The sequence below is a fragment of the Schistocerca nitens genome, chromosome 5 (assembly GCF_023898315.1).
Source record: "Schistocerca nitens isolate TAMUIC-IGC-003100 chromosome 5, iqSchNite1.1, whole genome shotgun sequence".
Classification (NCBI taxonomy): Eukaryota; Metazoa; Arthropoda; class Insecta; order Orthoptera; family Acrididae; genus Schistocerca; species Schistocerca nitens.
In genome coordinates this window covers 79,589,580-79,604,001 of record NC_064618.1, presented here as the reverse complement: position 1 = coordinate 79,604,001, position 14,422 = coordinate 79,589,580, and the positions used below count along the sequence as shown (strand labels likewise).

The window sequence follows — 14,422 nt, the reverse complement described above, 5'->3', positions numbered from 1 at the left end:
GGAACAGTACAATGGCTGCTTGCCCATGGTTGAAAGGAATGTGATCCAGTTTATAAAAAAATGTAAAATATCCTACCCAAATCAGTCATTATCATTTAACCACTTTTGTAACGAACTGACTGATTCAGTGAAGCTGGGTGAAGAGTACCAATCTCGATTAGAACTAAAGCTGAACGATTTTCATAAATCTTTGTGAATGTGGTTGGGGACTCTGACAATAAGAAGAAAATTTTATGCTGTGACAAAGGTGTTTACATTACAGTGGTAATGTTTGGCACAGTCACATGATTTATCAGCATTAAATTGGTGTTACAGTATCACATACATCAGTAGCTTAACTCGATAAAGTAATAAAACACAATAATTCATGAAATAATTGCTTGATTCAAATTTGCCATTGGTGATTATGTTTTTTTCATATGGGCACACATATGGAGACTTTGGATGTAGACAGTGACAAAGGACAAGCTAGCTGTTTCAAGACATTACAGAGTAAAATTTCAAAAAATCTCATAAGGAATTTCAAGTACATGGAATGTAGTTTTTTTATTCAGTTAAGTTATTGTTTCCAGATCTATTGACAGTAAAGACACATTTTTAAAACGGTAAATTCAACAAACAATTTTATTGTTAAAAATTCATTAATGGATACTTTGCACTGTTTACTTGAAAACTGAGTGCATTTAACATGGGTCAGTATTGACTGACCCCTATTTACTTTCTGCGCAAAGTAAAAAACATTACTGTGAAACCTTACAAAAATACAAAATTAAAACGTTCAAACTGTTTCAATTTTTGATAAGAAGATTTATATTCTTACTTTTTTCAATAATAAAGTACATTAACCTCAAAAATTAATCTGTGATTCAGCACAGTATAAAATTAATTTTGGGAAGCCGCCTACCACAGTGTGAAAACAATATCGAAGATGACCCTTAACATTTCTACCATCAAACTTCATATAAATACCGATAAGGGACACGATTTAATATTGTTTACTTGTTTAAATAAATATTCACATTTGTGCAATTAGCAACAATTTTAGAAATGCATTACATATTCAGGTTATTTACCTCAGTTATAGTAGGCCATATTATCTTCAAATTGGTAATAATCGCCTCTGAAAAGCATTTACTTACCATAAACGCAACACACGTTACTACTACTAGCAACTATGTTTCTCGCACTTACCATAGTTTACACTTATACATCCTGACAAAGTTGACATTAGCGAGTATCTGACATTATTAGACACAGAGTTGTCATTTCTTGGTCTATCTTTAAAGTGTCAATAATATGAATAAAGCACATCACTTACCACTTTTATTCTTTATCATTTTTTACAATTGAGATCCTCAACTATGTTAGAGTTCAGGTATTTTGAGCACCAATGGAATCTGCAATCCTACAGTAAAAGCCCTCTGAAACATGCACTCCATGATGGTAGTAGAGTGCTGGCAACACTTTTTGCAGAGATGTCCTTCAGTGGAACTGCCTCTGGCCAATGTGTAACCCTGTCCATCACTGTTAAGAGATAGCTGAAGCATTGAAAGAAAGGTAATATTCCTGTAATGGTCATGTTTCGTGGTGAAAAGAAATTTTTTTTGAAAATTTTATTAATGTTGCATGATAAGATGTAAATGGGCTAAAAATGGATGCCTTAGTTGCTGTGACATATGGACCAGGGCAGGGAGGGCTGAGTAGCCCTGGCAACAAGTAAGAAGTTTATTATTGGTGGAAAGGTAGCAAGGTAATTTCAAAAAGCGTATTTCTAAAGCAACTAAGAAGTACTTATAATGTTAAATTTAATAATGACAAAAAGAGTAATTTAAAATTATTATTATTATATTTATTAGCATTTATTTATTATTATTATAAATTATTATGATAAAGTTATTAAACTTAAATTATTATTAAATTATTAAAATTATAAATACAGAATGTAAACTATTTCTGGAACCAAATGAAGGTAAAATATGTTAGAGAAACAGAAGGCCAAAAAAACAAAATCAATGGGAGCGTTCCACAAAGGGGTGAGGCTTGGAGGAAGTGACACTCTGTTCACTGCTAGTGACTCAACTGCTGAGGAGGTGCAGATGGACAGTTGACGGTGATAGCTGCATCTTACTATGCAAATGACCTTGGGCTGCAGCAGAGATTTCAGAGGGCTGTCTACATTCATCTTGGGCTCCAGCAGTCTGCCAAAACTCATATTGGACTCCAGAGATATGGTCCAATCTGCTTTCATCATCTACCAACATCAGTGATATGTTAGCTCTGAGGGTGAGAGAATCCAGCTAGAAACACTAGCGAAATCTCATTATGATATACAGGCTGTTTGGGAAAAGTCCCATCCATAAACCTGTTAGCAGTTTTTTGCAATGTAGTTTGGAAAAGGACAGTAACTTCAGAGGTTTACAAGGACAGCAATTAACAGCAGCCAGTAATAGTGTAATGCATTGTTTCTGAACTGTTTCGTCAATTAATGGCGAATACAGTGTTCAGAATTGGTTTCAGGGACTGCTGATGTTCATTTCAGTCAATACTTGAATATTCTTAACCCTTAACTTGAATAGATTCTCCAGGAAATTTGCTAGGGGGGCAAAATAGGAGCAAGCAGCACACAGTCTGGTACTGTTACACCAAGGACCACACCATCAGGCCTGTGGAAATAAGTACTTATCAGTGTAACTATGTCCTTTCACTAGGACAAGTCGGTTTCTGATGGGGCTTCATGCTGGAATCATCATTACTCTCTTTAATCTTTTTCTCAGCATTAAGAGCAGTGTAAAATCGAGTAGAAGCTGCAAATGGTTTTGATTCTTAGTGTAGAAGTCTTTGACTTCAACCTAAGACTGGTTCTTAAATAGTAGCAATATAAGGTAGCTGTACCATCACACCAAGATGAAATGGAATAATTTTTAGAAAGGAGAATAGATCAGAATGAAGTACAAAAGTCATCATTAATGGTTAGTGAAACTGCTGAGGAAAGTTGTCTGGAAGTTAGCATGACAAGCACTGAAGAAAATAAGGAAGCTGAGACACAATTAGATGACTCATTCGAAAAGAATAAGGGGGAACTAGATCCACTTAATAAGAGAAGACAGGAGGTACTACTGAATTTTTGTATGATGATAGGGGAATAGGAGAAGGAAGTCAGTCATGAGGTTGTAAATGATATGTTGAAAAAAGGATCTCAGGAAGAAAGTGTAATTAACATTGACAATATAGCTAGAATGAAAGAGCAGTGCCTAAGAGAAGTGATGGAAAAACTAGGAGACTGAGGCAACTGATATGACAGATTCTGGAATATAAGGAGGAGAAGGTTGAAAGGTATAAAAGCAGCTATGGTAGAAGGATACAAAGTCAACAGTTAATAGATGAAGAAGATGAGGATGAAGAGGAGACAGAGAGTGATGATGGAGATGAAGAGGGTTCAGATGGACTAGGTTTCAAGTAGTGATTGGCTGATGAATGGAAGGAAGACTACCAGACGGAAATATTACCTCGTGTGGCCACATACAACGAAATAGTTACAATATCAACTGAATTAGTGAAAATGTAGAATAGGACAAACACGAAGAAACTGGCATTTTTTATGCAAGGAAGGAGGAAGAGGTCGAAATGGGAGATGACGACGATAATGAGGAAAACTGCAGATGTTTCATCATTAACAGGCAGACGATAGTGCAGAGGAACTGAAGAGCCAAGGACAAAAAAGCCACCAGATAAAGAATTAGTCCAAGACTGTGAAAATAACTTGAGACACTTAGTCCTACAAATGAATGATGAGAAAATGTTTATATGTCTGGAGGAAGTGGAACAAAATCAGAATGACATGCTACAGCAAAATCTACTAGAAAACCAAAAATTAAGGAAAAGATAAGGACTTGGAAAGAATTATATGATAGATGGGTGAGTGGGGTTGGTTTGAAAGTATGAGACAGATTCAGAATATCAAGATACTTTATCATTTATCAGTGGCTATACGAGATTGTAGGGATTTCACACCCACACATGTATACAGGTCCAAGATAGTATTTGGGAAATGGATTGTGGTGGAACAAAAATAGTACAATGTAAGGAGATATAAAGGTCAAATAAGGACGAGACAGAATAAAACAACCCCAGATCCAATCAACACTAGCACTGGGAGTAGAATAAGTAATGAAAATCGATGTTTCTTCTAAGAAGGTTATTCGGTACATGGAAAGTAGTGTCTTCTGTATTTATCTATAGCAGATGTAAGTTAATCAGAATATCCAAAGACGTAATACTGTCTTGTTAGTCAAACCACTGACTAGTGGGATGTGAAGCTACCACCATTATCCAGTGTGGAGTTCTTAGTAATAGATCAAAGGGAAATTATTAAAACTAAATGTTAAATTATCTTCCAACCAAGGACCTAATTCCTCTGTATTTAGAAATTAGGGGATATGGTTCGATTGAGCAGTAAGAGAGAGTGAAAGTGAATTTAAATGGACTAGCAATCAGGCAAGATGAGAAGCTGTAATTAGGTGGAGGGACATGTTACGATAAATAGATCAGAGGCTGTGGACTAGCTTTTCCACTGTCAGTGTATAGGAAGTAGATTACAGACAAAAAGAAGTCATAATGAACGCCACTTGGAAAGATTGTTTGGACAAAAGTTTGAGATATTATGTCCTGAGTGTCAAGTATTAGATAAAAAGCCTCCAATCATATTACTGCAGAGAATAAGACATCTCAAAGTAGCAAATAAGATAAGAAGAAACATACAAATTTATGTAATGTGTATATGAAAACTATGAACGAATATTCATGCTATGGTAGTTTGAAAGCGCAACAATTGAGGAACCTGGCATCTGAACAAAAGAAAAGAGCGGTATGTATAGCTTCTCAACGAACTACTAGAAACTGAAGAGCAGAACAATGATGATGCATAAATACAAAATTGGAAGATACAGCCTTCGCTCTAGTGGGGACATTCCTGAATTTGTCGAGTCTCAGGAGGTTTGTTATATATAACCATTATAATTAAATTTGTGTAAACAACTTTTTATAAAATCAAATACAAGTGAAGTATTGAAAGCCAATTAACCTTCAAATAACGACTAAGAACCTCTGTTAAGTGTTTCTCAATTTAAGGAATACTCCTGAAATATTTTATTTTGAAATGAGTAATAAATAGTTCAAGATGGTAGGAAGTCGCCGGTAACAGCTAACGGAATGTTATTGTCAGCCTCTTTGGTACAGTTTCCGAAATAGAAAATCTAAAAATTTCCCTGTGACTTCGTGATATTTGGAAACAAAGCTTCGCCGTCACTTCGTATTGGTTGGTTGTTTGAGGGAGGAGACCGAACAGCGAGGTCATCGGTCTCATCGGATTAGGGAAGGAAGTCGGCCGTGCCCCCTTTCACTTCGTATTCCTCGTACCTCTGTTATTTAGATAACTTTTTAGTCACAGTCGCCTTTTTTATCACAATAAACTAAGCAGAAACTCTCCGGCAAAGAGGTGATGCTTGAGCAATGAGTCAACATCTGCACATGAGAACGCGCTTGCATGCATCCATTCTATCCGCAGTTTTTGTGCACGCGCTTTTATTCCCGCGCGTCTGCAACTGCACACACGGAAAGAGGAACCGTGTGGACCAGTGAGCTCAATGCCGAGTATTGAGTACTACGTATTGAACTCACTGATGTGGACATATCTTTTTAAGCCGAATGTGTTTTTGCGCTCTCCCATCTTATATAGAGTGGAAATATCTCTCTCTCAATGATCTTTCCATGGATCTTTCAACCAGTGGTTGCAGATACCTATGACACCTTCGACCATAAATCTATGGTCGAAGTATGACACCTTCATGGTGCAACTCTTTGCAGTGTATAATGTAAACAAACCGGCGGTGGATGTCAACAGTGTTTTCACAGAGTGCGGATTTTATTCGCGTTATTTACAAGTGCAATGGCAAGCGATGAACGTAATTTTAGATCGTCATATTACGAAAAAGTAGGTTTTAGAAGTGTCGAGGAGAAAAAATCTCTAGAGATTCTGTTGAAAGATAAGCCTCTGGACAAAATGAAACTGCGACAGTTTTGTATACGTTTTACTGTGCCGGGAATATACAGAAATTTAGTATGGAAAGTACTTCTGGATGTTATTCCTATTCATGTCGATTCTCACAAGTTCGTAATGGAGCAGCGTAAAGAGGAATATAACGATTTGTTGCATGCTTTGCGTTTAATGCAAATAGTGAATGACGCAACTCCAAAACCAGAATTATTTTTGCTAATGTGGCTGCTTCAAACTGGGAGATTAACTTTATATCAAAACCAATTAAATACGGCTGTGAATAGAAACTTATGTGCGATTTCTCATTCGCTGTCAGTCGTTTTTGACGACGATGTTGACATTTATTGGTTGTCGAAGGGCTTCTTTGAAAGTGTTGTGAAGTTTCGTGATGACATACCGACGCTGATAAAATATACGAAATCAGTTTTAGAAAAAGAAGACGAAGAACTTTATTGTCATTTGCAAGATTTGGGTGCATTTAATACAATTCCACTGGATAATTGGCTTTGTTGTTGTTTCGCAGGTGTGATAAGCGAATCATCATTGGGAAAAATATGGGACAAACTGATCGGTGGTTCGTGTAAAATACTTGTTTTCGTTGCTGTGTTATTGCTGGTAACACTCAAGAGAGCTTTGCTGAAATGTGCGACGACAGAAAACATTGCATCTTGTTTAAAGAATATATCGGAAGAAGTTTCCGAAGTTATAGTTAACCAAGCAATAGAAATGTGGCAACACTACGGTAGTAGTCTTAACACCGTTATAAGTGCAGAGGGTGGCAAAACTCATCTAACCACCAACAGACAGAAGTGATCTGTTTTAACGGTGAGACAGTTGTGCTTGATGGAAATTGCCGTACACTTTTTTCCTTCCTCGGAAACGAACTCACTTTTTGCGTGTAGTTTTTGAGAGGGCTTCATACAATGTTTATAAGTATTTATTTAGAAATGACACATATTACATAGATGGAGAACATTTTAAAAATTTCATATTGTCAATTTCAAAACTGATATTGATTTAGTGTGCTTTTCTCGTAAATTGATAAAAGAATCTTGTTGTCAAATTTGCGAAGCTTCTGCTGCCGTCAGATAAACTGAATAATAAGAGTAATGATGCCCATCAATATAAATGTAAATGTTCGTTGTTTGGATATGGTAATATTCAAACGTTATGTCTGTTTTGTTATAAATGTCAAAATGTTTGTCATATGATTGACACTGCCTTTGCAGTACCTCCTTGTTGCAAGGCTGGTTATCCAATTTAACATCAACTCACTGCATTAAATGCTTGTTTTACAGCAATATGCATAACTTTGTAAATTTATTGAATGAGCCAATTCCCTGATTTTGATACCAGGCATTCTCGTGTTTTATGTTACAATGAAATAGTTCATAATTATCTCTTACTTGATTTTGTATTCACTTATGACAGTATTTTTTAAATATTTACTGACATTTAATTACACTACTTTATCAGTCAATTCGATGGAGAAAATGTCCAGATTGATGCACATTTCCAGTTGATAATCTGGACGTACTCTCCATATATCACAGTTAAATTATTCAAAACAGTTTTAAAGTTGTTTTAGTCAATGGGAGGAAGGGGGCAGGGAGGAGTGGCAAGAGGGATCTAGAGTACAAAGTTTTTTTAATCAGTACAAGACTTTCATGCAGTTGTAGGACTGATTGGATAACCATCAGTTGTATCAGACATGGTTTTTGTGTCACCTATAAAATATAATTGTTGTGCATGACACATCTCTAAACTGACCATCTCATTTATATTTTAGCCAACTAAAGCTTATCTCTGTCTGCCTAACGAGATCCAACGAAGTATTCAGACAATAACTCTTTTTTTTTTGTTTTTTAGCTCGAACACTAGTCAACTAAAAGATCTAAGTCAATGCAAAGAATAGTAATAAAAATCAAAGTGTAAAGAAGATTGTCCTTGAACCAGTCAGCACAAAATAATGCTGCGCTTCACTGTACATGCAAAGATGTTCTGCTGGCGACTCCCATAAGGCCCCCACCCCCGGTAAAGTGAAGCTCCGGAAATGAAGGGGTATTTATATTTCACTCCGCACCATCTCTCGTGTGTACTGAAGGCGTTGTTTGAACTTCTTTAGCCTCCAGTGTTGGCAGTGACGGTGCCAGTTTCTCTTGTGGCACTGAGACGGTGTCATCTGTGCCCAGCAGTGTGAAAGGTGACACTTAGATTTGACACGTTCCAGTGATACAACTTGGCTCTTCCCATTTTGATCTGTATGCAATATATGTTCCTCCTGGGAGAGCACTCAGTCGGGCCTAGAATGTGGGGGCTGTAGCAGCGACTCGATAGCGTCCGTCCACAGCATCACATGTATACATGACTGTAGATCTTTGTGGACATATTTAGTTACCACTCCATATCTCGAGACAGCAGATGTGCAAAGTGTGGCCATGTGCTTGCACACCATTTACAGTATATAAGGCAACTTGGTTTCTTGTGCTCTGGTATGATCAGCATTGATTTCTGCGGACAGTCGTAAGGGTTCACAATTAACCAATTCTGCAGTGGATGCTCCTAAATCCGCCTCTTAATGCTGTACAAAGGCCCAACAAAACCAGTGGCATAGCTGACGATCAAGATTGTGCATGGCACATTAACCCAACTTTTAATGTCCTATGCCAGAGTTCCAGCACTGCATTGCTAGTTGGGTGGTAAGTTGTGGTATGATGATGTTGGAAACTGTAGAGATTGCACAATTCGGAAAACAGCATTGATTCGAATTGATGCCCCTGGTCTGTGGTGACGTGTAGGTCTGCCAAAATGTGCAATCAATGACAAAAAGAAATATCAGTGCCATTGTTTCTGTGGAAATGTCCAATAATGGAATCACCTCTGCTCAACTGGTGATGTGGTCCATTGCAGTGAGGACATAACTCTATCCTTCCAATGGCAATAGAGGTCCCACGTTATCCAGGTGCACATTTGTGAAACGTTGCATTGTAAGTGGGAAGCCTCCTACCGCTTTGTGCACGTGTCATCCAACCTTGGCCCTCTGACAGTCTAAGCATATTTTTGCTCAACTATGGCAGGCCTTCTTTATGCTGGGCCACACGTATCTGTCTGTCATCAGTTTGATGCTGGCTTTTTTCGTAGATGAGCCAGCACATGGATGTTGTCAAATAATTGCCATCGCAATTTCTCGGATACAAAAGGTCTCTGTTTTCCCTGTGATATGTCACTCCAAACTTGGAAACGTTCGCCAGTAATAACACGGATGTACCATCGCAATGGAATTTGGCGTGTTGTTCGTCCGTCTCTTGTGAAGCAACTAACTCCTTGTAGTCAATAGCATGAGAGATCGATTCCAACTGAGACAGGAAATCTGCCATGATGTTCTCAGCTCCTTTTATATGCTACGGGTTTGTTGTGAATTGCGCAATGAATTCAAGTTGTCTACATTGTCGCGATAATCATCAGTCCTTGTTCCCATGGAAAGTAAAGTAAATTGGATTGTAATCTGTGAAAACCATGAATGGCTTCCACTTGTGGCTGGAAGTGTGTCACAGCTTCGTAAACTGCCATCAATTCCCTGTCATAAGTGTACCATGTAACTAGTGACGACGTAAGCTTGTGGGAGAAGCAGGGCCTTCGACATGCTGATGTAGAGCTGTAGCTAACTACGGCTTATCTCTGTCTCCTAAAGATATCCAGTGAAGCAGTCAGGCAATAACTTTTTACTTTTTTAGCTCAAACACGAATCAACTGAGAAATCTTAAGTCAGTACAAAGAACAGTAATAAAAATCAAAGGGCAAAGAAGATTGTCCGAGCTCATCACTACAGAATAGTGTTGCACTTCACTGTGCATTCACAGATGTTCATCTGGCAACTCCCGCAATATCAAATATGTGAATTTTAGAACCTCACAGTCTGTGTCCCGCTCTCCCCCCCTTTCCCGTCTACCACCCAGGACAAATTTCTGTGGACGGTGGTGATTGCAGTATGTTGTGTGTCCACCTATAAACTTGAAGATATGAATGTGCACTGTTAACACCAAAAAAGAATTGTAGTTTCCATGATTAAGAAACTGTAAATATTTTCTTGGTATTTTTGTGCAGCTACGTCTGCCAAATATATATTCAGCAATACATCTAATGGTGTGTACATTATTTCTCATTTTCTGTTTCATTTTCTTACACGCTATCCATTTGATTCTCTAGTAATTAGCAGAAGTGAAAAGTTCTGAAATAAGTGAAAATTTTTTGTAGTGTAGACTCAGTTCTTTGTTTACTTTTTGTTTCCTCACATGAACAATAGAGGTTTAATCGTTTCTGTTACTCCAGAAGTTATGAATTAGTATCCAATTTTCAGGCTTAAACTTTCTAAGAAATTTAATATATTAATTGAGTAGTCTAGGAAGTTATTCTTATTTAACTTAGATTAAAGCTAAAATTTGTTTGGCATGAGTGAGAAATGTATGACTTGCCATAGGATTGTTAGTTCCGAGGTGTGGTGTGAGGGTCGTTGCAGTTTCTTTCATGTGGGTGGCTGCAGTGGCATGGGAATTGGGAAAATAAACAAGGCTCATTGGTTGTGTAGGATTTACTGCTGAGACAGGAAGATTGTGGAACAGGAGGAGAAGATTTCTGTCCCTCAGGAGGAACTAAATAAAGGAAAACAAGGTCTGGAAAGGATTGGGGAGGGGGGGGGGGGGAGAGGTGGGAAGTGATAACAGGTTATAGAAGAAATAGGAATAGGACTTCTCAGACAGTGTTGTCGCGAATGCGAAAAACAGGGTTGATCTGTGCTCACAGTTGGAAACTGATGAGCCACAAGTAGATGTAGTAGTAGACAGGACAACACAACCAACTTTCAGAACATGTTTGCAAAGTAAGAAGTCAGAAAAAGTTGTGAAGAAGAAGGAATTTTTGTTGTTAGGTAGTTCATATGATAGAGGTGTTGGCCAACTGTTGCAGGATGAACTAGGGTCAGTTTACAAGGTCACAAGTTTTTTTTTTTTTTTTAAATCTAGTGCAAGTCTGGATCAGGTGAAAGAGGATGTAGGTTCCATTTGCAAAGACTTCAAAAAGGAAGACACCTTGGTAACGGTGGGGTGCGCACCAGAGTAGACGGGAACCCTAATTATTCAAATGAGAGTGACCTAGAAAAAATAGCTTCTGCAGTGAGACATACTGATGTGGGGCTTGTATCTGTTGTGAGGCGCCATGACCGGCATCATCTAAACTCTTCTGTTAGGAGAGTTAATTCAGAGGCAGAACAGCTGCTTGGATCAGGTATGGCGTCTCATATCGGTGTGGTTCCTGTTGACTCTATCGGTAGGTGGGACTATACTAGGCATGGCCTTCACCTCAACAGGAACAGGAAGGGAAAACTGTCTTGGCTAATAGCAAATAACTTAGAGGGGCACTATCACAGGTGTTAAAGTACCAGTGGTTACAACTGGCAGAACAGCTTTTTTTTTCCGGTGCGGGGGGCAGAAACAAAAGATGTTCAAAGGCAGGCTGAAAATGACATTCACATTGATAAATCAGGCATCCAGAAAGCAAATTTTAATATACACAATTCATGCAGATAGCCTGTGATTGTAACTAGAGATACTAAAAAATTGGCAGAAAAATTATGTTCTCAGTTGTAATTCAGCCAGTGCACAAAATCAGTTATCCTTGTTGCACCAGAATATCTGAGGACTGAGGGATAAGCTTAATGAGTTGCTTGTTTGTATTGAAGAATTGGAGTTGAGCAAACCAGTTGATATAATCTGCCTCTCTAGACATTATGTGGACACTAGTATATATATGTTAAATGTTACAAGATTCAAGTTAGCTTCTTACTCCCCTAGACAAAATTTGGAGAAATGAGCTTGTGCAACAGAATTAGTACTTCATAAGAAATCCTTTATAACAGTAAGTGTATACAGAGCACCTTCAAGAAACTTTAACCTCTTCGTAAATACTCCAGAAGCTCTGTTGTCCCATCTCACAGTAAAAAACAAGGAAATATTGGTTGCTGGTGATACTGTGAACTTTGCAACTAGGATATGTAAATGCCCTGAGACTGCTATTGATAATATCTTTGTAGACAAATCTAGGAAAAAAGTCATATCACAAAACCAATAGTAAATGGGCTATCTGATCATAACATGTAGCAAGTTGTGGTAAATGTTGAAACTTGTCAGGGTAAAAGAATCTATTAAATCTGAGTACAGGAGGGTAAGAAATCAGTCAAAAATTAAGAATTTTTGGAGATTGCTTGAACACGTGAACTGGATAGTTGTTTACAATACTTCTGACTCAAATGGACTATACAAAACATTCATTAATAAAGTTACTTCCACTTTTCAAAATTGTTTTCCAATAATGACAACTCAAAACAAAACAGTAGTCAAAAAATAAACCATGGATTACACAAGGAACAAAGATATATGGGACAAAAAGGAGAATGTATCTAGGAGCATATCTGATATTAGCATTGTAATGCATTACAAAGAACTTCAAAATATTGAAGCAAGTAATCCAAAAATTGAAGCAGTTTTATGACGAGAAAAAGATAATTACATAAGGCAACAAAATAAAAACTGCATGTGATACAGTGAAGTGGGGCCAAAAAGAAAGTGTAACAGATAGCTCTAAAAATAAATGAGATGTTGGTAATAAGTGCATGTAGTGTTGCAAACCTCTTAAACAAGTACTTTATTTCTGTGACTGACAGCTTTTGGGATTATCAGGTTTGGTGAACAGTGCAATGGAATATCTAAGACCAGTCTTTTAAAATAACTTCAGTAAAATGGAATCAACACTCATATCAACCAAAGAAGTACCATCCATCGTAAAATCTATGTATCCTGGTAGGTATAGGTAACATACCAACAAAATTAATCAAAGAGTGCTCATGCGAGTTGAGTTCTGTCTTACATTATTTGTGTAATCAATCTCTTATCAGCGGAACATTTCCAGACTGACTAAACCATGCTGAAGTTAAGCCTTTGTACAAGAATGGGGATAAAGAGATACCATCAACTATCGACCAGTTTCAGTTTTGCTGGCTTTTTCAAAAATATTTGGAAAGGTGGTGTTCAAGCATCTCCTTAAACATCTGACTGCAAGTAATATATCGCCCAAGTCACAGTTTGGATTTCTTAAGGGTTCTGATACAGAGCAAGCTATTTACACTTACAGTGAGAATGTAATCAGTTCATGAGATAATAAATTAGAGGCAACTGGCATTTCCTGTGACCTGTCAAAAGACTTTGACTGTGTGAATCACAGCATTCTCTTAAGTTCAAATCGCTCTGAGCACTATGGGACTTAACTTCTGAGGTCATCAGTCCCCTACAACTTAGAACTACTTAAACCTAACTAACCTAAGGACATCACACACATCCATGCCCGAGGCAGGATTCGAACCTGCGACCATAGCGGTCGCGCGGTTCCAGACTGAAGCGCCTAGAACCGCTCGGCCACACTGGCCGGCTCTCTTAAGTAAATTAGAACCTTATGGTGTCACTGGCAGTGCTGTGAAACCGTTTGAGTCTTATCTAACAAACAGAAAATGAAGGGTGTCATTGCGTAATACCTGTGCAGTAACCAGTCAGTCTTCATCTGATTGGGAATTAATTACATGTGGTGGTCCCCAAGGTTCCATCATGGGTCCGTTGCTTTTTCTTGTGTACATTAATGATCTCTCATCTGTTACATTGCCAGATGCTTAGTTTGTTTTGCTTGCAGATGATACAAACATTGCAATAAGTAGCAAGTCAAGTACAGATTTAGAAATAGCTGCTATTCAAATTTTCGTTGACATTAATATATGGTTTAATGCTAATTCATTGTCGTTAACCTCTGAAAAGACCCTCTATATGCAGTTCAGAACCTGTAAGAGATTTCCTTCCAGCATTTATATAACATATGAAGACATGCAGATTGAAAATGTTGACAGTGCTAAATTTCTGGAATTAGAACTCGATAATAAATTCAGTTGGGAAGAGCATACCACAGAATTGCTGAAGCACCTAAACAAGTCTGTATTTGCAGTGAGAATGATGTCAGGTGTAGGAGATATAAATATATTTTAAAAAAAGTGCATACTTTGCTTGCTTTCATTCTGTTTCATACGGGATCACATTCTGGAGTAACTTGTCAAATAACTCATCAAACCAAGCAAAAGTTTTTAGCGTGTAAAAGTGTGTTAAGAATCATTTGTTGTGTAAATTCAAGAACATCATGTAGAAATTTGTTCAAGGAACTTTGTATTCTAACCACTGCTTTCAGTATATTTATTCCTTAATGAAATTTGTTGCAAGTAATATATCTCTATTTCCAATGAATATCTCAGTACATAGTGTCAATACTGGGAATAACAAAAAT

At 37.6% G+C, this 14,422-nt stretch overlaps 1 protein-coding gene across 1 annotated transcript; it reads left to right on the top strand.

Moving 5' to 3' along the window:
- The first annotated feature begins 5,858 nt into the window (after positions 1-5,858).
- Positions 5,859-7,362, top strand: LOC126259612 (TBC1 domain family member 7). The gene has a single exon (XM_049956527.1). The coding sequence runs from the start codon at positions 5,945-5,947 to the stop codon at positions 6,863-6,865; it is 921 nt and encodes a 306-aa protein (XP_049812484.1). The 5' UTR covers positions 5,859-5,944; the 3' UTR covers positions 6,866-7,362.
- Positions 7,363-14,422: the final 7,060 nt, after the last annotated feature.